Source organism: Psittacula echo (genome assembly GCF_963264785.1).
Source record: "Psittacula echo genome assembly, chromosome: 3".
In the NCBI taxonomy this organism is placed as follows: Eukaryota; Metazoa; Chordata; class Aves; order Psittaciformes; family Psittacidae; genus Psittacula; species Psittacula echo.
This window is the reverse complement of record NC_137736.1, coordinates 127,781,250-127,805,764: the sequence shown is the minus strand read 5'-3', so window position 1 is coordinate 127,805,764 and position 24,515 is coordinate 127,781,250. Positions and strand designations below refer to the sequence as shown.

General features: G+C 63.8%; 3 protein-coding genes across 8 annotated transcripts; 2 read left to right on the top strand and 1 right to left on the bottom strand.

The window, feature by feature from the left end:
* The first annotated feature begins 110 nt into the window (after nucleotides 1-110).
* On the top strand, nucleotides 111-10,072 carry LOC308218885 (F-box/WD repeat-containing protein 7-like). The gene is made up of 13 exons (XM_080613385.1): nucleotides 111-283; nucleotides 1,953-2,117; nucleotides 2,861-3,160; nucleotides 3,355-3,437; nucleotides 3,698-3,836; nucleotides 4,277-4,411; nucleotides 4,508-4,631; nucleotides 4,762-4,898; nucleotides 5,452-5,565; nucleotides 6,560-6,741; nucleotides 6,987-7,212; nucleotides 8,175-8,385; nucleotides 9,626-10,072. The coding sequence occupies exons 1-13, from the start codon at nucleotides 161-163 to the stop codon at nucleotides 9,892-9,894; spliced, it is 2,208 nt and encodes a 735-aa protein (XP_080469511.1). The 5' UTR covers nucleotides 111-160; the 3' UTR covers nucleotides 9,895-10,072.
* Nucleotides 10,073-16,181: 6,109 nt separating this feature from the next.
* On the bottom strand, nucleotides 16,182-23,184 carry ARFIP2 (ARF interacting protein 2). 3 transcript variants are annotated; one of them, XM_080612327.1, is made up of 9 exons: nucleotides 23,109-23,184; nucleotides 21,818-21,925; nucleotides 21,620-21,728; nucleotides 20,379-20,474; nucleotides 19,882-19,997; nucleotides 18,774-18,995; nucleotides 18,292-18,449; nucleotides 18,026-18,200; nucleotides 16,182-17,502 (listed from the first exon to the last, which is right to left on the bottom strand). In XM_080612327.1, the coding sequence occupies exons 2-9, from the start codon at nucleotides 21,914-21,916 to the stop codon at nucleotides 17,347-17,349; spliced, it is 1,131 nt and encodes a 376-aa protein (XP_080468453.1). In that variant the 5' UTR covers nucleotides 21,917-21,925; nucleotides 23,109-23,184; the 3' UTR covers nucleotides 16,182-17,346. The 3 variants fall into 3 exon arrangements, with proteins under 3 accessions (XP_080468453.1, XP_080468454.1, XP_080468455.1); XM_080612328.1 differs by having other exon boundaries at nucleotides 20,379-20,450; XM_080612329.1 differs by lacking the exon at nucleotides 20,379-20,474.
* Nucleotides 22,459-24,485, top strand: TIMM10B (translocase of inner mitochondrial membrane 10B). 4 transcript variants are annotated; one of them, XM_080612330.1, is made up of 3 exons: nucleotides 22,459-23,276; nucleotides 23,433-23,703; nucleotides 23,945-24,485. In XM_080612330.1, exons 1-3 carry the CDS (start codon nucleotides 23,235-23,237, stop codon nucleotides 24,091-24,093), a joined length of 462 nt encoding a protein of 153 aa, XP_080468456.1. In that variant the 5' UTR covers nucleotides 22,459-23,234; the 3' UTR covers nucleotides 24,094-24,485. The 4 variants fall into 4 exon arrangements, with proteins under 4 accessions (XP_080468456.1, XP_080468457.1, XP_080468459.1 ...); XM_080612331.1 differs by having other exon boundaries at nucleotides 22,460-23,276; nucleotides 23,433-23,528; XM_080612333.1 differs by lacking the exon at nucleotides 22,459-23,276 and having other exon boundaries at nucleotides 23,294-23,528.
* Nucleotides 24,486-24,515: the final 30 nt, after the last annotated feature.

The window sequence follows — 24,515 nt, the reverse complement described above, 5'->3', positions numbered from 1 at the left end:
GGCGCGGCCACCAATGAGCGTGCTGTTTCTGCGCGGCCCTTCGGCTAGGTGAGCGCGGTCACCAATAAACGCTCTGTTTCCACGTGGCGTCACAGCTCGGTAGGAGGGGCGAAGCGGCGCCTGCGCGTAGCGGCCGGGCCTGCGGGGCGGCGGGGCCGGGATGTCGGGGCCGGGCCCCGGTGCGGGGCCGCTGGACATCAACCGCGCGGGCGCCGCGGAGTTGCAGGGCGCGCTGCAGGGCATCGGCCGCCGCCGCGCCCGCGGCATCGTGCGCAAGAGAGAGGTGCGGGCCGAGGAGCGGGGAGTCGTGTGCGGGAGGCCCCGGGCGCCGTGACCGGCGCTGCTGCCGCGCCCCGGCCGCGGTGGCTTCTCCCGGGGCCCCGAGTGAGCCCGTTCCGGGTGCTGGGCTGCGGCGGAAAGAGCCGCGTCCCGGGTGGGGCGGGCCGGGGCCGGTCGCTCCCCAGTGCCCGGCCGGGTCTGTCATCGGGGGTGACCTGGGCTGGGCGGGACTGAAACGCGTGAAAAACCGGAGGGTCAGGGCTGGGGTCCGGTGCCGGTATTGGGCAGCGAGGGGGGGACCGGGAGGGGCCGGAGAGAGGAGTGGCTGGGGCTGGGCTGGGTTCGGCCGGGCAGGAGGCGGCGGAGCGGGGTCGAGCAAGGGGCCGGGGCACTGACGGGGCGGCGGGAGCGCTAAAACGGCAGCACCGAGAGAACGGGACGGGCTGGGCCAGGGGTTGTTACCGGAGCCGTGCCTCGGGGATACACTGAGGGAGAAGCTGCAGGAGAGATTCGCGGTGATGTGTGGTGGATGCTGGATGGAGCAGCCTGAAGGAAAAGGACTTGGGGTGCTGAGTGAGGACAAGCTCCCCATGACCCGGCTTCAGTGTGCGCTTGAGCCCAAAACCCCCCCGTGTGCAGGGTGCACCCCCGGAGCTTGAGCAGCAGCTCAGGGAGCGGATCCTGCCCCTCTGCTGCGGGAAGGGGAGACCTCCCTGCAGTCCTGATCCAGCTCTGGGGCAGCAGCACAAGAGGGACCTGGAGCTTCTGGAGCGAGGCCAGAGGAGGCCACGGAGCTGCTGTGAGGGCTGGAGCAGCTCTGCTCTGGAGCCAGGCTGAAAGAGCTGGGCTGGGTCAGCCTGGAGAAGAGAAGGCTCCTGAAGGGGAGACCTGAGAGCAGCTCCAGTGCCTAAAGGGGCTGCAGGAAACCTGGAGAGGGGCTTGGGACAAGGTCCTGTAGGGACAGGCCAAGGGGAATGGCTTGAACCTGCCAGAGGGGAGACTGAGCTGAGCTCTTAGGCAGAAGCTCTTCCCTGTGAGGGTGCTGAGGCGCTGGCCCAGGGTGCCCAGAGAAGCTGTGGCTGCCCCATCCCTGGCAGTGTTCAAGGCCAGGTTGGACACAGGGGCTTGGAGCAAGCTGCTCCAGTGGAAGGTGTCCCTGCCTGTGGCAGGGGGTTGGGAATGGATGAGCTTTGAGCTCTCTCCAACCCAACCCAGGCTGTGGTTCCATGATGTGGAGTGATCAGACCCTTGCTCTTAGTGTGAGTCATCTCTGTGGATGTTCTCTATGCTGGGCTCCTCACCAGCAGTCCCCATCCCTACTGGGTTGGTGCCATGCTCCTGCTCTGCTGCTCCCCTGATCAGTGGCAGCTCTGGTGCTGTGGCTGCTCCTTGTTCAGGGCAGGGAGCTGGAAGGGATTCAGTGGGAAGAGTTGGTTTGGGAGAAGGCATCCCTTATCTTGGATGGGAGCAGCAGTGAGGACAGGCAGTACAAAGGTATCTCCTGTACATGGCATCTCAACCCTCCTTCCTCTGAAGGCTCAGAGGGAGCTGGTGGTCACAAAAGGCACATTCTGGGAGCTCGGAACCAGCAGGAAGGAGACCAGGGTGTGAGCGAGCAGGCCCTGCTGCTCCGTAGGTTTCTCAGCTTTGCCTTGACTCTTTACTTCTCACAGGAGCTGAAAGGCTTCAGCTCGCTGGATGATCTTCTCCTCGTCAAGGGCATCACCACCCGCATTTTGGAGCTCAACAGCCAGCGGATGACTTGCAGGAGGAGACCAAGCAGTGAAGAAGAAAGGAGAGTGAGCCCTGGTCTGCAGAGGGACAATAAAGCTCCTCAGGTAGGACAAGAAAGTTTGGAATCATGGAAACAGAGTGAGCTGGATTGGAAAAGACCTGTAAGATCGTCCAGTACAACTGCTCCCCAGCACTGCCAAGGCCACCACTGCCCCATGGCACTGAGGCCTCGTCTCCACGGTGTGTGAACCCTTGCAGAGACAGTGACTGCAGCCCTGCCCTGGGCAGCCTCTTCCAATGCCTGAGCACCCTTTGGGGCAGGAATTGTTCCTCAGCTCCATCTAAACCTGCCCTGGTGCAGCTTGAGGCCGGTTCCTCTTGTCCCATCCCTTGTTCCTTGGGAGCAGAGCCCAGCCCCTCCTGGCTCCATCCTCCTCTCAGGCACTTGTAGGGAGCGATCAGGTCCCCCCTGAGCCTTCTCTTCTCCACACTGAACCCCCCAGGTCCCTCAGCCCTTCCCCATCACACTTGGGCTCCAGGCCCTGCACCAGCTCCGCTGCCCTTCTCTGGCCCCGCTCCAGCCCCTCAATGTCTCTCTTGCAGTGAGGGGCCCAGAGCTGAGCACAGGATGTAGGGGGGAGTTGGGTCTCACTGTAGCTGTGGAGCTGGGATTTAGCCTGTCCCTAGAGTGTGCCCCATGACCCCTGGGAACGCCTCAGCTCCACAGTCTGTTCCCTGCTCCCCATCTCAGGCTCTGCACTGCAGAGGGCAGCTCCTTCACCCCTTGGCCCCAGGGCACCCCTGGAGCAGCACAACCAGACCTGACCCTGCCCTCCCTCTGCTGCAGGCGGGGGCTGAGGAGGACGCAGCGGCTGCGGGCGCCTGGGAGCCAGAGCGCGCCGGGAGCGCAGGGCCTGGGCTGGAGACTGACGGCTCTGGCGGGCACCGGGCACAGGAGCCACTCAGCTCCACAGGCTGCGGGGAGCAGGAGGAGGACGAGGAGGAAGAGGAGGAGGAGGGGAGCTGCTACAGCGAGGAAGGGGAGGATGGTGGCAACGTCTACTTCTACTACACCATTGGCGAGCGCTGGATTGACTACCTGCAGCGGACGGAGGATGGTGGCCTCCTCCGGCACGTGCGACCAAAGGTAACAGCCCCAGGCTTGGGCTTCACCCCAAAGGCTGGCGCTGGTGGCTGGAGCTGGCACATGGCCTGTGGGGCTGTTCTGGGGGTTGGTGACCTCAGCGCCTCCAGGCACGCCGCCATGGCGGTGCCAGTGTGGGCCTCCTTTGGGCAGGAACGTGTGACCCCAGACAGGTTTGACATGTCTTCTCCTTGCAGATGAAGAGAAAGTCAGAGAACGGCCTCGATGGCAGAGCCCTGTCCCCGGGCAAGAAGCTGCGCAAGGGCTCCGAGTACAGCAGGTGAGATGGATGGGAAGCTCACCTGGGGAGGGGAGATCTGATCTACCAGAGCAACCCTGAGCCATCTGGGTGTCCTTCTACCAGAGTCATCCTCAGCCGTCTGGGTGTCCTTCTACCAGAGCCACCCTCAGCCATTTGGGTGTCCTAACTGTGGCAGGAGGCCGTGTAGGCTCCTGGCTGGTGGGGGTGGGTTGCTCTGTTCTGGGACCCCTTGGCACGGTGTGGCTGTGCTGACGTGGTGTCTCCCTGCCGCGGTGCAGGACGCTGGGTCCCTGCACCCCCAGTCCCACCACCACCTTTGGGGACCTCCGCAACTCCAAGGCAGGCCCAGCCCGGCGCCGCCGCATCCCCTCGGTGGCCCCCCCGCCTGAGCTGCAGGACTGGCTCCGCACCTTCCAGGTAGGCTGGTGCCAAAGGGCTCCCACAGAGACACCAGGAGCTTGGGGTTTCGTGGACGTGCAGGAGGGGAACCAAGCCCTGGGGAGTCCATCAGCTTGGAGCCCTCCTCATGCAGGTGTTTGGGTGGATGTTTGGTGAGGTTTTACCTCAGGTGAGGAAGCACAGGTGGTGTTGGCCCACCTCCTCCTCTTGTTCGAACTGAGGCTTGGTGCTTTGTCCATCATCAAACGACATCCGTGTTCTCTTACATGACTCCTGGAGCATCCAGCCCCATCTCTGGCTCTGCTCTACCTTGAGGTCCAGGTAGCAGAGCCCTGTCCTGCTCCAGTGGCCCACTAGCCCCTCATGCCCATGCTGGTTGGCGTCTGTGGGATTGGTGTCTATGGGGTTGGTGAGGGCTGGCCCAGGTGCAGGCAGCGTGATCCATGTCCTCTCCTCAGCGGTGGAGTGGCCCAGAGAAGCTGCTTGCTCTGGATGAGCTCATCGACCGCTGTGAGCCCTCCCAGATCAAGTACATGATGCAGGTCATTGAGCCTCAGTTCCAGAGAGACTTCATTTCCCTGCTGCCCAAGGAGGTGAGTTGAGCCAAGGGATGTGCTGGGCACCCATCACCAGCCATGGGAGCCCCCTGGAGCTCCCGGTGCCCTCATGATTCGGTGTCCTCTCTGCAGCTGGCACTTTATGTGCTCTCCTTCCTGGAGCCTCGGGACCTGCTCCGTGCTGCCCAGACCTGTCGCTACTGGAGGGTCTTGGCTGAAGACAACCTGCTCTGGAGGGAGAAGTGCCGTGAGGAAGGTAAAGCCCTTCATCCGTGCAGCACTGGGGAGCCCACAGCACCCAGCGTGTGCTCACCTGGTCTCCCACAGGGTGAGGGCATGCCCCCTCTGTGTCCTGTGTCACATCCTGCTGCGGTTCCCTCCCGCAGGCATCGAGGAGCCCCTGAACCTGCGGAAGCGGCGTCTGCTCAGCCCTGGCTTCATGTACAGCCCCTGGAAATTTGCCTTCATGAGGCAGCACAAGATCGACATGAACTGGCGCAGCGGAGAGCTCCGAGCCCCCAAGGTGGGTGCTTTGGGGTGTCCTGGTGAGAACCAGGCTCCAGAGCTTTCCCATGCAGGAAGCTGGAGCACAAAGGAAGTAGCAGAGAAACATCCGTGACAGCTGGATGAGAGCAACACTAGGAATTGTCAGTGTGCCTCAGGAAGAGGCGGACAGGTCTGACCTGTCCTGAGCAGGCACCAGCCACAGGCATCCACCTGGAAATATGTGTGGGAAGCTCTGCAGAGGGATCTGGACAGGCTGGATTGATGGGCCAAGGGGATGAGGTTCAACGAGACAAAGGGCTGGGTCCTGATGGGTCACAAGAACCCCATGGAATGCTCCAGGCTTAGAGCAGGAAAAGGATCCAGGGGCGCTTTGAAGTCCCTTCCAACCCAGACTGTTCTGTGAGTCTGATTTTAAGATGATCTGGGACAGAATGTTGGCTCTGAGCTCCAGGTGGCCTTCAGAGCCACAAGGGTCTGGCCAGGTTTTGAAGTCCCTGGGCAGCCCCCAGCAGTAGCCACCAGATGCCCACACTGGGCTCTGAGCCTCACTCCTGGTTTTCTGCACGCAGGTGCTGAAGGGACACGATGACCACGTCATCACCTGCCTGCAGTTCTGTGGCAACCGCATTGTCAGCGGCTCCGATGACAACACCCTCAAAGTGTGGTCGGCTGTGACAGGAGAGGTGAGACCTGGTCCTGCCCTAGTGGGGTGCTGGGAGAGGCCTTGTAGTGGATTTTGTCTGATGCAGGTCCTGTATCAGCACCAGAGTGGCAGGGCCAGGGCAATGATTGTCCCCTTGTGCTGAGCACTGGTGAGGCTGCACCTTGAATCCTGTGGTCACCTCCGGGCCGCTCACTCCAAGAGAGACATCGAGGGGCTGGAGCGGGGTCAGAGAAGGGCAGCGGAGCTGGTGCAGGGCCTGGAGCCCAAGTGTGACGGGAAACAGCTGAGGGACCTGGGGGGTTCAGTGTGGAGAAGAGAAGGCTCAGGGGGGACCTGATAGCTCCCTACAAGTGCCTGAGAGGAGGATGGAGCCAGGAGGGGCTGGGCTCTGCTCCCGAGGAACAAGGGATGGGACAAGAGGAACCGGCCTCAAGCTGCACCAGGGCAGGTTTAGATGGAGCTGAGGAACAATTCCTGCCCCAAAGGGTGCTCAGGCATTGGAAGAGGCTGCCCAGGGCAGGGCTGCAGTCACTGTTCCTGCAAGTGTTCACACACCGTGGAGACGAGGCCTCAGTGCCATGGGGCAGTGGTGGCCTTGGCAGTGCTGGGGAGCGGTTGCACTGGATGAGCTTGAAGTTCTTTTCCAGCCTGGTTGGTTCCACGATTTGTCCTGTCTCTGAGGAGATCTGACAGACCCTCTGGCTTCAGGAGCTGTCGTAAGCCACTAGTCTGATGGTGCAGTGCCAAATGAGCAAGAGTTCGCTACGCTTGTGCTTTCAGTTCAAGTCAGCAAGTGTGGAGCATCTTCCTGGAGATGCAGGAAGGACAGGAAACTCAGCTGGGTTCAGAGGACCATGTCATGGAGAGGAGTGTGGTGGGGTCTGGTTCAGGAAGTGGATCACTGAGGGATGAACCTTGTGGATGCTGTGCCAGGGGGCGTCCTGTGCTCTGCTGCTGTTTTGCCACATTGTGAAGCCTTTCCCAACACAGTGTCCCCATCCCGCCCCTCGCAGTGTGTGCAGACCCTGGTGGGTCACACCGGTGGTGTGTGGTCATCGCAGATGAGGGACAGCGTCGTCATCAGCGGCTCCACGGACCGGACCCTCAAAGTGTGGAACGCGGACACGGGCGAGTGCGTGCACACACTGTACGGGCACACGTCTACTGTGCGCTGCATGCACCTGCACGGCAACAGGTACGGGCAGGGGGCCTTCAGCTGCCTGCTCTGCTGGGAGGGTTTGGAACTGGGTGGGCTTTAAGGTCTCTCCAACCCAAACCATAGGTCTATGATGTGGGGCTTGGGCTGGGCTGTGGTGTGGGCACAGAGGTGCATCTGTGACTACATGGGAAGAGGTTTCCCTCGGGAGGAAAAGCTGCTCCTCGGGGTTGTCTCCATCGCCCGAGGTCAGATGTGGTTGTGCTCCCTCTCCCTGCCCACAGGGTGGTGAGCGGCTCTCGGGACGCGACGTTGCGCCTGTGGGACATCGAGACGGGGCAGTGCCTGCACGTGCTCATGGGGCACGTGGCTGCCGTGCGCTGTGTGCAGTACGATGGGCACAAGGTGGTGAGCGGTGCTTACGACTACACAGTGAAGGTGTGGGACCCCGAGAGCGAGAGCTGCACCCACACACTGCAGGGACACACAAACCGCGTCTACTCCCTGCAGGTAACACCCTGGAGCCCCTGTCCTTCCCACTGATGGCCCCAGGGACACATGGGCAGTGTCTGATCTCTGCAGGGGAGGCCTTCTGCCCTGCTCCCTGACACCACACATGCGCTGCAGGAACATGCACCCTGAGGAGAAGGACTTGGGGTGTTCGATGAGGAGAAGCTTCCCCATGACCCGGCTTCGGTGTGCGCTTGAGCCCAGAAACCCCCTGTGTGCTGGGCTGCACCCGCAGAGCATGAGCAGCAGCTCAGGGAGGAGATTCTCCCCCTCTGTTGCACTCTGGGGAGACCCCTCCTGCAGTCCTGATCCAGCTCTGGGGCAGCAGCACAAGAGGGACATGAAGCTGTTGGAGCAAGGCCAGAGGAGGCCACGGAGATGCTGCAAGGGCTGGAGCAGCTCTGCTCTGGAGCCAGGCTGAGAGAGCTGGGCTGGGGCAGCCTGGAGAAGAGAAGGCTCCTGAAGGGGAGACCTGAGAGCAGCTCCAGTGCCTAAAGGGGCTACAGGAAACCTGGAGAGGGACTTTGGGCAAGGTCCTGTAGGGACAGGCCAAGGGGAATGGCTTTAACCTGCCAGAGGGGAGACTGAGATGAGCTCTTAGGCAGAAGCTCTTCCCTGTGAGGGTGCTGAGGCGCTGGCCCAGGGTGCCCAGAGAAGCTGTGGCTGCCCCATCCCTGGCAGTGTTCAAGGCCAGGTTGGACACAGGGGCTTGGAGCAAGCTGCTCCAGTGGAAGGGGTCCCTGCCTGTGGCAGCGGGTTGGGAATGGATGAGCTTTAAGCTCTCTCCAACCCAACCCAGGCTTGGGTTCTTTGAATACGCTGCCAGTCACATGCGCACCCAGATCTGCTGCAGGGTACACGAGGATGTCTCTCAAGCAGCTGTGCTCTATCCCTGACAGCAAGCTGGTATTTATTGCCCCTTCCCCTGGTTCAGGCTATGCTGATTGTGTCTCTCTGGGCAGTTTGATGGGACACACATTGTGAGCGGCTCCCTGGACACATCCATCCGCGTATGGGACGTGGAGAGCGGGAACTGTCTGCACACCCTCATGGGGCACCAGTCGCTCACCAGCGGCATGGAGCTGCGGGACAATATCCTCGTGTCTGGCAACGCTGACTCCACCGTCAAAATCTGGGATATCAAGACAGGCCAGTGCCTGCAGACGCTGCAGGGTAAGTGCTGGAACAGGGCAGCTCCTCCTGCTGCATGCTGGAGGCACGTGTGGCTCCCAGGTGGGGCAGGGCAGATGTTGCCAAGGGGGCTCCCAATAGGGTTATGGTGGGAGCATGGGACTAAGGGATCCCAAAGTCCTAGCACAGGCTGGGGCTGACCACTAGAGAGCAGTTCAGCCTAGAGGGACCTGGGAGAGTTGGTGGATGAGAAGGTGACCATGAGGCAGCAGCATGACCTTGAGCCAGGAGGGACAGGAATATTCAGGGATGTATCAGGAGTGTGGCAGCAGGTTGAGGGAGATGATCCTCCCCCTTTTCTTGATGCTGGTGAGGCCACACCTGTAGTCCTGTGTCCACTGCTGGGCTCCTCAGGACAAGAAAGACAAGGAGCTACTGGAAGGGGTCCAGTGGAGGCTACAGGGATGGTCGGGGGTCTGGAGCATATCTGATGAGGAGACATCTCAGAACTAAAAGACTAGATTATCTTCTAGTAGAAGGTGTCCCTGCCCATGGGATAGGGTTGGAACTGGATGAAGTTCAAGGTCCCTTCAACCCAAACCACTCTGGGATTCTGTTCTATGAGAAACTGCTGGAACTGGGCCCGTTGAGTCTGGAGAATAGCAGCCTGAGAGGGGATCTCATCAATGCAGATCAATATCTCAAAGTTGGGTGCCAACAAGGTGGTGCCAGACTCCTCTCAGTGGTGCCCAGTGACAGGATGAGGAGCAATGGCCATAAACTAAAACACAAGTTTCATAGATTCATAGAATGAATCCTGGAATCCCAGACTGGTTTGTGTTGGAAGGGACCTTAAAGCTCCTCCAGTTCCAACTCCTGCCATGAGCAGGGACCCCTTCCACTGGAGCAGCTTGCTCCAAGCCCCTGTGTCCAACCTGGCCTTGAGCACTGCAGGGATGGGGCAGCCACAGCTTCTCTGGGCACCCTGGGCCAGCGCCTCAGCACCCTCACAGGGAAGAGCTTCCTTTCATCTGACCTGAATCTCTCCTAAACATGAGGAAGAACAATGTGAGAGAGAACTTCCTTCCACTGCGGGTGGCAGAGCCCTGGCACAGGCTACACAGGGGTTTGTGGAGTCTCCATCTCAGACATCCCTGCCCCACCATGGACGCTTTCCTGTGCCCTGCTCTTGGCAGCCCTGCCCTGGGGTGGGTTGAACCCGATGATCTCCAGCGGTCCCTGCCATCCCCAGCGGCTCTGATTGCGGTCCCTCTGCTCCTAGGGCCCAGCAAGCACCAGAGCGCTGTGACCTGCCTGCAGTTCAGCTCCAAGTTCGTGGTGACCAGCTCGGACGACGGCACCGTTAAGCTCTGGGACCTGAAGACGGGCGAGTTCGTGCGCAACCTGGTGGCGCTGGAGAGCGGCGGCAGCGGCGGCGTCGTGTGGCGCATTCGCGCCTCCAACACGAAGCTGGTTTGTGCCGTGGGCAGCCGCAACGGCACCGAGGAGACCAAGCTGTTGGTGCTGGACTTCGATGTGGACCTCAAGTGAGCCCGGGCAGGCCAGGCCGGCGCCGGGGCCCGCGGGCTGGGCTGGGGCCGGTGCCGGTGGGGCGGGCCCCGCGCAGGCATCTCCCACCTGAGCCCCCGGGGTGTTATTTATATGTGCGGAGGCCGCGGGGGACAGCAGCATGTTTTGTACACACTAATATATCGATTTATTTCTGTAACCGGGGCCTCCTCCTCCCACCCCCCCCACCGAGCTCTGCTCCTGTGGGATGGCACCAGCATTCCTGGGAGACACTGGCTTCAGCAAGCAGCCCCTGCCCAAGGTGGCATGTGCCTGAAGAGCCACAGCCTGGGCTCCAGCCTCTGTTTTCTGGGCCCAGTAATGGGCTGGGAGTGGAATTGGGATCTCATGGAATGGTTTGGGTTAAAAGAGACCTTAAAGCCTTCAGCATAAGAGGCATGTGGAGCTGTTGGAAGGTGTCCCTGCCCATGGGGCAGGTCCGTTCCAACACAAACCATCCCGTGATTCAATTCAGAGCAAGAGCCACCCTGGCAGTGCGGGAGCAGGTTCCGTGGAGCTGTTCAACATCCTCCATCCTGAGGGGTGTTGAGGATGGTACCAGTGAGGCTGTGCCCAGCCTGGGATGCCCCCTCGGGGGGGGCCACAGAAGGGCCCCAGGGGCACCGAACTCCTCCATGAGCAGCCCCACAGCACCCTGCAGTGTCCCCCCGTGCAATCGCCAGCACCACAGCAGTGACAAAGGGCACAGAGCCGGGGGGGGTGGGGACATGCCCATGGGTCAGCACTGGGGGACATGATGGAAGTGACGAGATGTGAGGAGATGTGGCTGTAAGAGACATAGCTGTGCGGGGGACCTGAGGGGATGTGATAGCCATAGGGGTATGTGGGGGCCACAGGCGGGAGGTGCTCTCCATGCGGGAGCCCGGGTTGGTCTCATCGTTTATTGTCAAATCTCGGGGAGGGACACACGGGACAGGAAAACAGCGCGGGTTCAGCTGGGGGGGGACCCGCGGTCCGGCCCTGCCGCCAGGCGCCGCAGAAAGCGCAACAGGGCCCAGCCCTGGCGAGGGGCGGCCGGGACCGGGGCCGAGGGGGGCGGCTCGGGGCTAGGGCCGAGCGGGAGCGCCCCGACAGCAGCACCGGCCGTGGGCAGCGGCGCGGGGCCGGGTGGCTCCTGCCGGCGCGGGGCGGGCTCGGAGCCGCGGCGGGGGGGCTGCGGAGTGAGCGGGACGCGGCGCCGGGCGCCGGGGCCGGCGTCGGTCGGCGCGGAGCAGGAGGCGATGGAGTGGCGCTTCCCGCGCTCCAGCTGCAGCCGCCGGCGCTGCGCCTGCTCGCGGCGGCCGTTGTCGCCGGCGGCCGCGCGCAGCCCGAGCGCGAAGCGGTGCAGGACGGCGCAGAGCGCCGGGAGCGCGCCCGCCGCCGCCTCCTCGCAGAAGAAGTCGAGCGTGGCGGCGGCCGCGCGCTGCTGCTGCTCCAGCGCTCGCCAGGCCGCGCGCAGCTCCTCCTCGGCCGCGCGCAGGAACGGCTCCGCCGCGCTCAGCCCGCGCGCCCCCGCGAGCCGCCCCGCGAGCCGCCGCAGCTCCCCCTCCACCTCGGCCGCGTCGATGCTGCGGGGGGGAGGGGTCAGGTCACCCCCTGCGCCGCAGCCCCGCGGGGCTGGAGCAGCGGGGCTCCCCCTCACCGCGAGGCCAGGCCCACGTGCCGCAGCTTGTCCGGGAACTCCAGCAGGGTCCTGTCCATCCGGGCCGCTTCCTGCGGGGGAGGCCACAGCGTCACCGGGGGCCACAGCCCGGGGACATGGTGCGGGTGACAGCCCCCACGCCCGCGTCCCTGCTGGAGTGAGCTGAACCAAGACACAACCGGGGAGACAGGAAGACACTTGAGGGGCATTGATGGTCTCCCAAAGGACCTTAGAGCAGCTCCAGTGCCTAAAGGGGCTGCAGGAAACCTGGAGAGGGGCTTGGGACAAGGGCCTGTAGGGACAGGCCAAGGGGAATGGCTTGAACCTGCCCGAGGGGAGACTGAGATGAGCTCTTAGGCAGAAGCTCTTCCCTGTGAGGGTGCTGAGGCGCTGGCCCAGGGTGCCCAGAGAAGCTGTGGCTGCCCCATCCCTGGCAGTGTTCAAGGCCAGGTTGGACACAGGGGCTTGGAGCAAGCTGCTCCAGTGGAATCCCCTTGGCAGAGGGTTAGCACCTGATGAGCTTTAAAGTCACTTCATCCCAAACCAGGCTGGTATTCCATGAGAAGGGGGCACAAGAGGCTGGGGTGATGGTGACAGTGGCAACAGGCAAGGACACCCCAGTACTGTTGCGGGAGGCTCAGCACCGTCTCCCCACAGGCAGAGCATGGGAAGAACTGCGCTGAACCTCAGCTGCTGGAAAAAAACAACATCCTCCCCTGCACCGGGCAGCGCATCCCGCGGGAGCGACCTTGAGCAGGACATGGGCAAGAGCCGCCCCGTGCTCACCATGGCCACGAAGTGCAGCAGGTCCATGCCGGGCTCGTTGGCCTTGGTGTCGGGCAGCTTCAGAAGCGAGGCGAGGCGGAAGCCGGCGGCGCTGCCGGCGTAGCCGCCCTGGGGGCAGACGGGTGAGCGCAGCCCCTCACAGCAGCGCCGGGACAGCGCCCGCGCCCGCGCTCACCGCGTTCAGGTGATTGCCGGCGCTCAGGATGAGGTGCAGGATGCGGTGCAGCTCCTCACACTCCATCAGCTCTACGGGGAGCAGCCGCGGGGAGTGAGCAGCGGAGGGGGGGCTTAGCCTGTGCCCCCGAACCCCACGGGGCCGCTCACCGGCACCGGCGGCCGCCAGGGTCTGGATGGAGCCGCGTAGGGCGCGGAGCCGGGGCGAGAACTCCTCCTGCAGCACCAGCAGCTCCAGGCGCTGGGCATAGCTGGGGTGGATGGGGGAATGGACACCCAGAGCGTAGGACCCCCCCCAGTTCATGGGAACCACGAATGTGTGGGACCCCCCCAATACACTGGAAACCACCCTCAATTCATGGGAGCTCCCCCAGTGCGTGGGACTCCCCTGATGAATGGGACCTCCCACCCCCAGTGTGTCCTCCCCAAAGTGTGACACCCCCTATCCCTCATCCCCCCAATGTATGGCAACCCCTCGGTGTGTAAGACCCTCTCCCCAGTGTGTGACTCCACTCCAATGTGCGGCACCACCCCCCTCCGAAAGCAGTCGCCCCCACCCGTGTGTGGGACCCCCCCCGTCCACGTTTCCCCCCGACCTGGGCACCCGGATCAGCAGCACCATGAAGCGCTCGGGCTCGGGGAGCTGCCGGGGGCTGCCGGGGTGCGCTTCCAGCCGGGCGACCTGCGGGCGGGGACGAGGCTCGGAGGGGGGCCACCGGGACCCCCCCGGCCCGCGCACCCCCGCGTACCCCGGCTCCCACCTCCGCGGCGCTGGGCAGCAGCCGGAACAGCTCCAAAAGCTTCTCTGCCCCATAGGGAGCCCCGACGCCTTCCTCGATGTCCCGCACTATCTGCTCGATGGGGCTGGGGGAACGTTGGGCACCGGTGACCCCCGGACAGGACCCGGGGGCGCGGGGGGGTCCCAGGTCTCCGCTCACCGCTTGAGCTGCTTGAGGAAGACGCCGAGGGCGAGGCTCCGCTTGTGCTCCAGCAGCGCGGCCTGGGGGGGGCGGGAGGGGGGGGTCAGGGGGGGTGCGGGAGAGGTCCCGCTGGGTGCAGGGTTTGGGTCTCACCGCGGGCGCCGGGCGCTGCCCCGGGACGGCCCCGCGGGGCTCCCGGAACAGCGCCCGGAGCCGGGGCAGGTCCAGCGGCGGGAGCGGAGCGGGCGGCGGGGCCCACACCGAGCGGCGGCCCCGCACCCGCCAGGCGGGGACCGGCTCCCAGTGCAGCGCCCGCAGCCGCGCGCCCGGAGACAGCGCCGGGGGAAGCGGCGGCACCGGCGGCGGCGGCGGCGGCACCGGTGGAGGCGGCAGCACCGGGGAGCCCATGGCCGGGCCGGGACAACGGCACCTGTGGCTGCGGGGCTCCGCCCCCGGCCCCGCCCCGGGCAGCAGGTAACGGCGGAGGGCGCTAAGCCCATCCCGTTGTCCCGCTCGGCGTTGGTCCCGGCCCCGCTGTAGGTTCTCCCCACCCAAAGGACACCCCGAACCCCGGTGTCCATCGCTCACTCCCGGCTGGGCTGGGCCGGTCCCAGCGGCGCTGTAGGAGGCAGTACTGGCGCGACAAAGGCCAGTGGGAATGAACGAACCCCCCCAAGCCAGGGCACCGGCTGCGCCCCGGGATGGGTTTAATCCTGACACGCACCCGGAGCCCCACCCAGCCCCGAAGCTCGACGAGTGCGGGGACTGAACCATCGGATCAGCTGCCCTGGGAAAGAGCTTCAACATCACCCAGTGCAGCGGCTCCCCAGCACTGCCGAGGCCATCACTGACCCATGGCACCGAGGGCCTCGGCTACTCTTATCCTGTGAGGCCGCGGGTGAGCCCCGAGGGGGGCTCTCGCTCCGGGGATAGCAGCGGTGAGGAGTTTGAGTGGGGCGGTGCAGCTGCCAAAGCGTAGCACCGGGGTCCAAAGGCGAGCTCAGGAAGGACGGAATCCAACCACGGAGCAGAAGGGCAAAAGTTCGCTTGATTTTCAGCACGAACACAGACCGCGAGAGTGGGGCCTCACGATCCTGCCGGCTTTTGAGGTTTGAAGCGGGAAGCGTCAGAAATGTTACCACAGGAATAACTGGCTTGCGGCGGCCACGCGTTCATAGTGACGTCGCGTTTTGATCCTTCGATGTTGGCTCTTCCTATGATTGTGAAGCAGAATTCACCAAGCTTTGTTCACCCACTAACAGGAAACGTGACCTGGGTTTAGACCGTCGTGAGACAGGTTGGTTTTACCCTACTGATGATGTGTTGCTGCAATAGCAATCCCAGTGCGAGAGCCCTGGTGCGTGCGCTTGGCTGAGGAGCCACTGGCCCGAGGCTGCCGCCGGCGGGCTTATGAGTGAACGCCTCCAAGTCAGAAATCCCGCCCGGAACCAGCGGTACCGCAGCACCGCCCGCCTCCCTGGGGCGGGGTGGGCCCGGCGCGGAGCGCCGCTCCTGCTCGGGACCGGAGGGGCGGGCGGTTGCGGCACCGCCTCTCCCCCGCCCCCGGCGCTGAAACGTTCATAGGCGCCCTGCCTCCGGGTCGAGGTTTTGCAGGCAGCGGAGCAACTCCCTCGCTGCGCTCTGCTGAGAACCAGCCCGCGGCACAAGCGGCTCTGTTTTTTTCCTGGGGGGTGGAACTGGATGATCTCGGGATCCTTTCCAAACCAAACCATTCTACGATTCTACACGGGGTGTGAACCCTTGCAGGGACGGTGCCTGCAGCCCTGCCCTGGGCAGCCTCTTCCAATGCCTGAGCACCCTTTGGGGCAGGAATTGTTCCTCAGCTCCATCTAAACCTGCCCTGGTGCAGCTTGAGGCCGGTTCCTCTTGTCCCATCCCTTGTTCCTTGGGAGCAGAGCCCAGCCCCTCCTGGCTCCATCCTCCTCTCAGGCACTTGTAGGGAGCCATCAGGTCCCCCCTGAGCCTTCTCTTCTCCACACTGAACCCCCCAGGTCCCTCAGCCCTTCCCCATCACCCTTGGGCTCCAGGCCCTGCACCAGCTCCGCTGCCCTTCTCTGGCCCCGCTCCAGCCCCTCAATGTCTCTCTTGCAGTGAGGGGCCCAGAGCTGAACACAGGATTCGAGGGGCGGCCTCACCAGTGCCCAGTGCAGAGGCACAATCCCTGCCCTGGCCCTGCTGCCGCTCTGGTGCTGATCCAGGCCAGGATGCTGGGGGCTTCCTGCCTGCCTGGGCACAAGCTGCTCATGTTCAGCTCCATCAATCACCACCCCCAGATCCTTTTCCATGAGCAGTTTCCAGCCGCTCTTCTCCAAGCCTGGAGCATTGCACAGGGTGGTTGTGTCCCAGGTGCAGGACCAGGCACTTTGCCTGTTAAACCTCATCCCTTTGGTCTCATCCCATGGATCCAGACCCTCTGTGGAGCCTCCTCCCCTCCAGCAGCTCAATGCTCTCACCCAACTCGTGTCACCTGCAGGGATGCTGCCAGACACTTCACAGAGCTCCAATGGTGCTCCCATTGTCCAGCGCCGGCCACGGCCAGGTCAGGACTGAGCAGCCTGTCACCAGCTCCCTGGAGCCAGGACCAACAACGGGCCCTTGTGCCGGCGCTGCAGCCCCTGCAGTCAGGCAGCAGCAGTGCAGGACCCCCCGACCCTGGGACCCCGTGTCCCTGGAACCCCATCACTGGAGCCTCCCCATCCCATCCGGCCGCACTCGCTGCTCGGTACCGTTTATTCTGGATGTCAGAGGCTGGGCCCGGGGCGGAGCGGATCAGCGAGAATCCCGAGCGCGGCTCACGGGAGAAAGTGCCCAAGTGCAGCCAGAAGAGCCCGGCCCAACGTGCCCGGCCTGGCTGCGGCGCTGCAGCCCCGGGACACCAGCACCGGGCCAAGGGGACACGAGTCACCTGTGTCCTGCGGGGGGGACACGTGTGTCATGTGTGTGTGTGTCCTGCGAGGGGAACACGTGTGTGTGTGTGCGTGTGTGTGTCCTGCAAGGGGAACACACGTGTGTGCGTGTGTGTGTCCTGCGAAGGGAACACACGTGTGTCGTGTGTGTGTATGTGTCCTGTGAGGGGAACACGTGTCATATGTGTGTGTGTCCTGCGAGGGGAACACGTGTCATGTGTGTGTGTGTCCTGCGAGGGGAACACACATGTGCTCTGTGTGTGTGTTCTCCGAGGGGAACATGTGTGTGTGTGTGTGTGTGTGTCCTGCGAGGGGAACGCATGTGTGTCGTGTGTGTGTGTGTCCGTTCTGCAGGGGAGACACGTGTGTCCTGTGTGTGTCCTGCGTGTCCTACAGGGAGGGGACATACATGTTTCTGTGTGTCCTGTGGTGAGAGGAGACGTGTCTGTGTGTCCTGCAGAGGGAATATACATGTTTCTATGTGTCCCGCAGAAGGGACACATGTTCCTGTATGTCCTGTGGGAAGGGTGACACGCATGTGTCAGTGTGGGAACATGTCAGAAGGGACATGCATGCGTGTGTGTTCTGGGGGGAGGGGACATACGTGCTTCTGCATGTCCTGTGGGAGGGGACACACGTGTCAGTGTGTTCTGCTGAGGGGACGTGTGCGTGTGTCCTGTGACAAGGGGACATGCGCGTTTCTGTGTGTCCTTCAGAACCCGCGTGCCCCCAGAGCAGCCACCAGTGCCCAGGGGGAGGGCAGGGGCACTCCACGGGCTGGGGGGGATGCAGGGGCCTGGCCTGGGGACCCACAGGGCTCATCCAGCACCACCACTCCCTGGACCCTGACACGCCTGCGCTGGGCAGGGGGGACCAGGGGGGTTTGGGGTGTCCCGGCCATGGCGTGGGGGTCCCTGTGCCGGGGGGGGTCCCTGGGCTGGGGGCACGGTGGCTCCAGGGGCCCCGTCCTGATCTGTGTCCATGCTCACTGCTCCTCCAGCCACGATGGCTTCTCGGCGCCCGGTGGCTTGAGCTTGATGTTGAACTGCCTGAGCGTCTGCTCCAGCTGCTGCTGGTTGCCCGCAAAGTAGGCGGAGATGGCGTTGTGGAAGAGCAGGAGCTGCTTGTGCATCACCTTCACCTGCAGCACCGCGGGGGGCACTGCCGTCATCACCAGCACCCGCCAGAGGCGCCCAAGAGCGCAGCTCCCAAAGGGTGACCCCCCCAAGCAGCCCCCCAAAACACACTCAAAAAGAGGAAGCCTCAAAAGGGTGGAACCCAAATGGCCGCACCCAAATAGGAGCGCCCCAAAAAGGCCCCCAAATGGCAACTCCAGAAGGAGCCCCAAAAAGCTGAACCTAAAAGGAGCCCCCAAATGGCAGCTCCAAAGCAGAACCCAAAAGACCCCAAAAGCTGTCCCCAAAAGGCAGCTATCAAAAGGAGGCCCTCAAAAAGCCATCCCCCAGCAGGCAGCCCCCCAAGAGCCATCCCCCAAAAGGCAGCAGCAAATGGTAGCCCCAAAAAAGGACCCCTTAAAAGGCAGCCCCAAAAGGTGACTCCCAAATGCAGCCCCAAAACACAGCCTCCAAAAAAAGATCCACCAAAAACGGCCCAGAAAAACCAAACCTCCAAAGGCCCCCCTGAAGCCGTGGTGAGGCCCCCACCTTGTTCTCCTCCAGGAACTTGAGCTTGATGGCCACGTCTGCCCGCAGCTTCTCGTACTTGTCCTTGTGGCTCTGGAAGTGGCTCTGGGCTGCGTCCAGGCGGCTCAAGGTGCCAGCATCCCGCGGGCCCATGCTCAGCTCCTCCAGGTCCGTGCGGTACGCGTCATACTCCAGCCTGCACGGAGGGAGGCTCAGAGCCATGCTGTGACCCTCCGCTGCCCCACGGCTGCCCCATGGCACCTCACAGCACTGTGGCTACATCCTACCTGGCTGTCTCATACTGCTTGACCGTCATGAGCGTGTCCTCCATGGTCTTGTTGACCAGTGTGTTGATGCTGGAGACGAAAAAGTTGACGGCGCCGAGCAGCGTCTCCCCGTTCTTGCAGAGCAGCTTCTGTGTCTCTGCGTTATACCCAAACTCCTCCTGCAGGACAGGAGACATGGGGCCGAGATGGCACGAACCAGGATCCGAGAGCGCAGAATCAGCTCATGGATAACTGAGCACAGCTCATGGATAACTCCACTATTCTCCTTGTCCTCATGCACCTGGAGTGCTGCATGGGACCCACAGCTCACGGAGACCCACAACGCAGTGGACAACACAGGAGGCATGGTGCAGGGGGATGCAGCGCAGGGGATGCAGCACAGGGGATGCAGCGCAGGGGATGCAGCACAGGGGGATGGAGGTGGCGCAGGGGATGCAGTGCAGGGGATGCGGAGCAGGAATGCGGCTCAGGTCTGTCAGTACCTGGAGCTCCGGTGACTTCTGGCTGAGGTCGGCGAAGGCGTCCCCCAGCGCGTGCTGTGTCTGCACCAGGCTGTAGAAGTGGGAGGTGAGGGCCCGCGCCAGCTGCAGAACGCTCTCATACTTGCGCTTGGTCTCCCGCAGCAGCTCGATCTGCGTCTCCAGCTCCAGGTCCACTGTGCGGGAGCCGCGGCCGAACCGCTCTGAGATCAGCTGCTTCGTGCACTGCGGGAGGAGCAAGGTTGGACGGGAGGGAAGTGCTGCGGAGCAGCCCCAATGCACCCTACTGCACCTCAGGAGGTACGGAACCAACCAGGCTGGGAAAGATCTTCAACATCATCCGGTCCAACTGCTCCCCAGCACTGCCAAGGCCACCACTGCCCCATGGCACTGAGGCCTCGTCTCCACGGGGTGTGAACCCTTGCAGGGACGGTGCCTGCAGCCCTGCCCTGGGCAGCCTGTTCCAATGCCTGAGCACCCTTTGGGGCAGGAATTGTTCCTCAGCTCCATCTAAACCTGCCCTGGTGCAGCTTGAGGCCGGTTCCTCTTGTCCCATCCCTTGTTCCTTGGGAGCAGAGCCCAGCCCCTCCTGGCTCCATCCTCCTCTCAGGCACTTGCAGGGAACGATCAGGTCCCCCCTGAGCCTTCCCTTCTCCACACTGAACCCCCCAGGTCCCTCAGCCGTTTCCCGTCACCCTTGGGCTCCAGGCCCTGCACCAGCTCCGCTGCCCTTCTCTGACCCCGCTCCAGCCCCTCGATGTCTCTCTTGGAGTGAGCGGCCCGGAGGTGACCACAGGATTCAAGGTGCAGCCTCACCAGTGCTCAGCACAAGGGGACAATCATTGCCCTGGCCCTGCCGCTCTGGTGCTGATCCAGGCCAGGATGCTGGGGGCTTCCTGCCTGCCTGGGCACAAGCTGCTCATGTTCAGCTCCATCAATCACCACCCCCAGATCCTTTTCCATGAGCAGTTTCCAGCCGCTCCTCCCCACTCCTGGAGCATTGCATGGGGTGGCTGTGGTCCAAAGCGCGGGACCAGCCCTTTGCCTGTTGAGCCTCATCCCCTTGGCTACATCCCAGCCTACCCTGGCCGTGTCTTTCCGGAGCCCTCACCTTGTACGTGTTGATCCCCCACTTCTTGACAATGTCAAACTTCTCCACAGCGATGCCGCGCACGATCTCCTCCCCTCCACCTGCAGGGCTGGGATGTGCCTGGTGCAGCCCCGAGCCTGTGACAGAGACAGCTCTGCATGCACTGGGTCTCCAGAACCACACAAGAGCCCTCATGGGGCAGCAGCACGCCCCTGCCCGCTCCAACCCCGCTCCCAGCGTGACCAAGCACTGGACCTGCTCCTCTGAGTCCTGCCACAAGGTTTCACGCAGGGAACAGCCTCTGCTCCAGCTCCCCTGGGTCCCAGTGCTGCCCTGAGCATCATCCTGCCCATCCTCATCCTCACTGGGGCAGAAACAGCCCTGGCGGCACGGGGAGGCCTCACATGGGCTCCTCCCTGCCCAGGTCCCACCTCGGCGCCACAGCAGCAGCCTCAGCCCCGGCACCAGGACCCGGAGCCACAGCAGCACCATCACCCAGGACTGCCCGGCCGCAGTACCTGCAGCCTGGTCAGGGTTGGCCATCCTGCGGGCAGCGGCCGCGCTGGGGCACACGCTGGATGCTCCTCGGGCTGCGTGAGGTTGGACAAGACAGCCTGGAACGGAGTGGCCAGCAGGCGGGAGCACAGCACGGTGTAGGTACGGGATGGGCAGGGAGGGGGAGAGGGCAGGGATGGGCACAGAGCAGGGACAGGGAGAAGGGGTGGGCAGGGATGGGGACAGGGCAGCAGCAGGGAGAGCAACAGCAGCAGATGAGTGTGACGTGAACTCAGACACGGCTGCAAGCTGCACAGAGTCCTGGGCGGTGCCACTGCACCTGGTGAGCTGAGCACCGGATGGGCCAGGAGAGTGATGGAGACACAGGGACGGTGACCACAACACATGGTGACACGGGGACAGTGACCATGGGGATGGTGACCAGGGCACACAGGGATCACAGCACAGCCCGGCAGCACCACAGACTCACTGAGCCACAGCAGCACCCAGCACAGCACCTAGGGTGCAGGGTCTGCAGAGCATCAGGGCTGTGGCACATCTGCCTGCACATCTCACCACATCCCAGCCTGGTTTCGGTTGGAAGAGACCTTAAAGCTCCTCCAGCTCCAACCCTGCCACAGGCAGGGACACCTTCCACTGGAGCAACTTGCTCCAAGCCCCTGTGTCCAACCTGGCCTTGAACACTGTCAGGGATGGGGCAGCCACAGCTTCTCTGGGCACCCTGGGCCAGCGCCTCAGCACCCTCACAGGGAAGAGCTTCTGTCTTACATTTAACGTGAACTTCCTGCCTCTGTGTCCTGCAGGCAGGACACCTGCAGCCTTGCTGCAGAGCACCCACAACCCATCCTGAGCAAAGAGAAGAGGGAATAAGTGATAGTGGAAAGCACCAGGCTCGGAGCCATGGAGAAGCCAATCATGGTTCTCTGGTACCACCACAGGCACCAGTGCAGCTCCAGAGCCCCTCATCCACCCAGAGATGGAGAGGATACACCCAAGCCCTCCACAGCACTGAAGGAAGGAGCTGAGGACCCAGCCACAGCACCACCAGCTGCAGCCCCAGGGTGCTCCTGGCTGGCAGCAGAACAAAGACCCGGCAGGGAGGAAGGAGCAGGAGCCACCATCCTGGGATGGAGAGGTTGTACGGAAGCAGAACCACGTGGTGGGACAAGCTGCCAAGCCCATCTTCCTGTGATGGGGCCTCTCCTTCCCACCCTCCCTGGCAGCAGCCCCGGCCCACCGGTACCTTTCATGGTGTTGGTGGGGATGATGCCCTCGGCTGTGCCCCCGTAGCCACCCGACACAATGCTGGTCTCATTGAGGTTGGGCCCCGACACCATCACCTGCTGCAGGTCCTGGAGCAAAGGCAGGAGGTGAGGGAGAGCATGGAACACACCAGGGATCCAGCAATCCCAGCATGGCCCAGCACACCCCAGCCCTGAACCTGCTCCAGGCCGTCGTCCTCGGGCAGGCTGCCCGTGTCCCCGTTGCTGCTGATGGGGATCTCCATGGTGGCCGCTTTGCTCATGATCCCATCCGACATCCTCAGGGCCTGCAGGGACACAGGAATGGAGACTGGGAGCAGGTCTGGATGGAGACAACCTCCCCATGGTGCAGGGCAGGACCCACCAGCGCAGCAGGACCTGGTGCACTGAGGAGCCCCCACAGCGGCTTCCGCAGCCATTGCCCAGCACTGCAGTCCCTTGGGATAGAGCCACAGCCGGGTTTGAGTTGAAAGACCTTAAAGCACCTCCAGCTCCAGCCCCTGCCACGGGCAGGGACCCCTTCCACTGGAGCAGCTTGCTCCAAGCCCCTGTGTCCAACCTGGCCTTGAACACTGCCAGGGATGGGGCAGCCACAGCTTCTCTGGGCACCCTGGGCCAGCGCCTCAGCACCCTCACAGGGAAGAGCTTCTGCCTAAGAGCTCATCTCAGTCTCCCCTCTGGCAGGTTCAAGCCATTCCCCTTGGCCTGGCCCTACAGGCCCTTGTCCCAAGCCCCTCTCCAGCTTTCCTGCAGCCCCTTTAGGCACTGGAGCTGCTCTCAGGTCTCCCCTTCAGGAGCCTTCTCTTCTCCAGGCTGCCCCAGCCCAGCTCTCTCAGCCTGGCTCCAGAGCAGAGCTGCTCCAGCCCTCGCAGCAGCTCCGGGGCCTCCTCTGGCCTCGCTCCAGCTGCTCCAGGACTCGGGGTCCCGGCTTCAGCCTCCAGAGCCGCCCCTCCCGGAGCGCTCCATGTCCGGGCTCCTCCCGCCCTGCGCTGCTGCCGGCGACGGAGCTGTCCCTGGTCAGGGCTGGCGCCGGGCCCGGCGTATCTAAGCCCAGAGCCACGTCCGCAGGCGGGCCCCGGGGGGGCAGCGGGGCCGCGCAGTGCCCGGACCGGTCCGGCCGCATTCCAGAGCTCTCGCAGGGCTTCCCCGCCCGCTCCGGTACCCGCTGGGACAGGGGCACGGCCGAGGGACACCGCGGGGCAACCCCATCGCTCCGAGGCGTCCGCCGGTGCTCCCCGCTCCCGGCCCCATCGCTCTGCGCTGCAGGTGTCCCCCGCTCCCGGCCCCACCGCATCGCCCTGCTCAGGCCGCGCTCCGCGGCCGGATCCCCACCGGCCCGTTCCTGCCCCGTATGGAAGCGGGGCCCGGTGCTCCCCTCGCGCAGGCACCGCTGCGGCCCCGGGCTGCGGGTACCGGTACCGGTGCGTGTGCCTGTGCCCCTCCTGCTCCCGTTCCCGGTTCCTCTCCCACCTTCTCGGCCGCGGCTGCCGCCGCTCCGCTCGCCGGGACACGCCGGACGTTGCGTCACGGGCGGTGGAGGCCGCCGGGAGCCGGGCAGGAGGTGACGCTGGGCGGAAGCTGGGCTCGGAGCGGGCCATGGAGGCGGTGGCGGAGGAGCAGCGGCAGCAGCTGCGCAGCGTGAGGGGGGAGCGGGGTTGCAGTGTGCTGGGGGGTGATGCGGGGCCGCGGTCGCAGGGGTGATGTCCCGGTACCGGGTGTGTGATGCCCTGGTGCCGGTACCGGGTGGGTGATGTGGTGCCGCGGGAGTCATGTGCCGGGGCCGGTGTGTTGCAGCTGCGGGACTTCCTGCTGGTGTACAACCGCATGACGGAGCTCTGCTTCCGGCGCTGTGTCTGTAACCTCAACTACCGGCTGCTCACCGGGCGCGAGGTGCGGCGGGACCCGGGATCCCCGCGCGCGGTGCCCGGACCCTGTTCCCGATCCTTCGTGCCGGATCCCCTCATTCCCCCGTCCCCCGATTCCTCTTCCCGGGTCCTCGAGCCCCTGGTCCTGATCCGTGTTCCCCCGCTCCTTCATTCCCTCTGTCTTCATCCTCTGGTTCCAGGTCCGTGAACCTCTGATCCTTCATCCCCTGATCCTCATTCCCTTGGTCCCCTGGTCCTGAGCCCTTGGTCCTTGATGCTGGATACCCTGGTCCTGGATGCCCTAATTGCCTGTTCCTCCATCCCTGATCCCCAGGTCCCTGATCCCTTGGTCCTTGGTCCTTGATTCTTGATTCCCTGATCCCCTGGTTCTTGTTCCTCTCTTGTTCCTCAATCTGCTGATCCCGGGTCGCCATCCTGCAGGAATCCTGCCTCGACAGCTGTGCCTCCAAGCTGGTGCACTCCAACCACCGCCTCATGCGCTCCTACGTGGCGCTGATGCCAGGCATCCTGCAGCGCCGCGCGGCCGATTCAGCATCCCAAGACCCGGCGCTTCCCACAGCCCCCCCTGACCCCCCAGTGGCTCCCAGAACGGGCACGTAGCAGGTGGGCGGCCCCAGGATGGATCCGGCACTGGGATGGATCCGGGCCTGGTGCTGGGCTGAGCCTGCCAACACTGAGCGGGAGCTCATGCTGCTCCGGACCTGGCCATGCAGATCCACGGCCTCCGTCAGGATCTGGAACCCCCATCATTATCAGGAGCCTCCATCGGGATCAGGAATCTGTCAGCAGCTGCCAGGCCTGTCCGGTGGCATCGGGAAGGGGACGGCAGTGCCGGTGCCTCCAGTGGGGGATTCCCACCCAGACTTGATGCTGGTGGCTCCATGCTGGGCTCTGGCTCCAGCCCTGGGCCTTGGATTCTCAGGAGTGTTTTCCTCGTGCTAATAAAGTTTCACATCCCTAATGTCCCGCCGCCGATGTGTCAACAGGGCTC

Excerpts from the sequence above, each read along its gene's own strand:
- ARFIP2 (XM_080612327.1), bottom strand. The coding sequence starts at position 21,916 with ATGTCGGATGGGATCATGAGCAAAGCGGCCACCATGGAGATCCCCATC. Across the intron at positions 21,729-21,817 it reads AGGACGACGGCCTGGAGCAG|GACCTGCAGCAGGTGATGGT; the intron begins GTTCAGGGCTGG and ends CCTTTGCTCCAG. Across the intron at positions 18,450-18,773 it reads AGAAGTCACCGGAGCTCCAG|GAGGAGTTTGGGTATAACGC; the intron begins GTACTGACAGAC and ends CCTGTCCTGCAG.
- TIMM10B (XM_080612332.1), top strand. The coding sequence starts at position 23,361 with ATGCCCTGGTGCCGGTACCGGGTGGGTGATGTGGTGCCGCGGGAGTCA. Across the intron at positions 23,704-23,944 it reads TCTTCATCCTCTGGTTCCAG|GAATCCTGCCTCGACAGCTG; the intron begins GTCCGTGAACCT and ends GCCATCCTGCAG.
- LOC308218885 (XM_080613385.1), top strand. The coding sequence starts at position 161 with ATGTCGGGGCCGGGCCCCGGTGCGGGGCCGCTGGACATCAACCGCGCG. Across the intron at positions 2,118-2,860 it reads GGGACAATAAAGCTCCTCAG|GCGGGGGCTGAGGAGGACGC; the intron begins GTAGGACAAGAA and ends CCTCTGCTGCAG. Across the intron at positions 3,837-4,276 it reads ACTGGCTCCGCACCTTCCAG|CGGTGGAGTGGCCCAGAGAA; the intron begins GTAGGCTGGTGC and ends TCCTCTCCTCAG.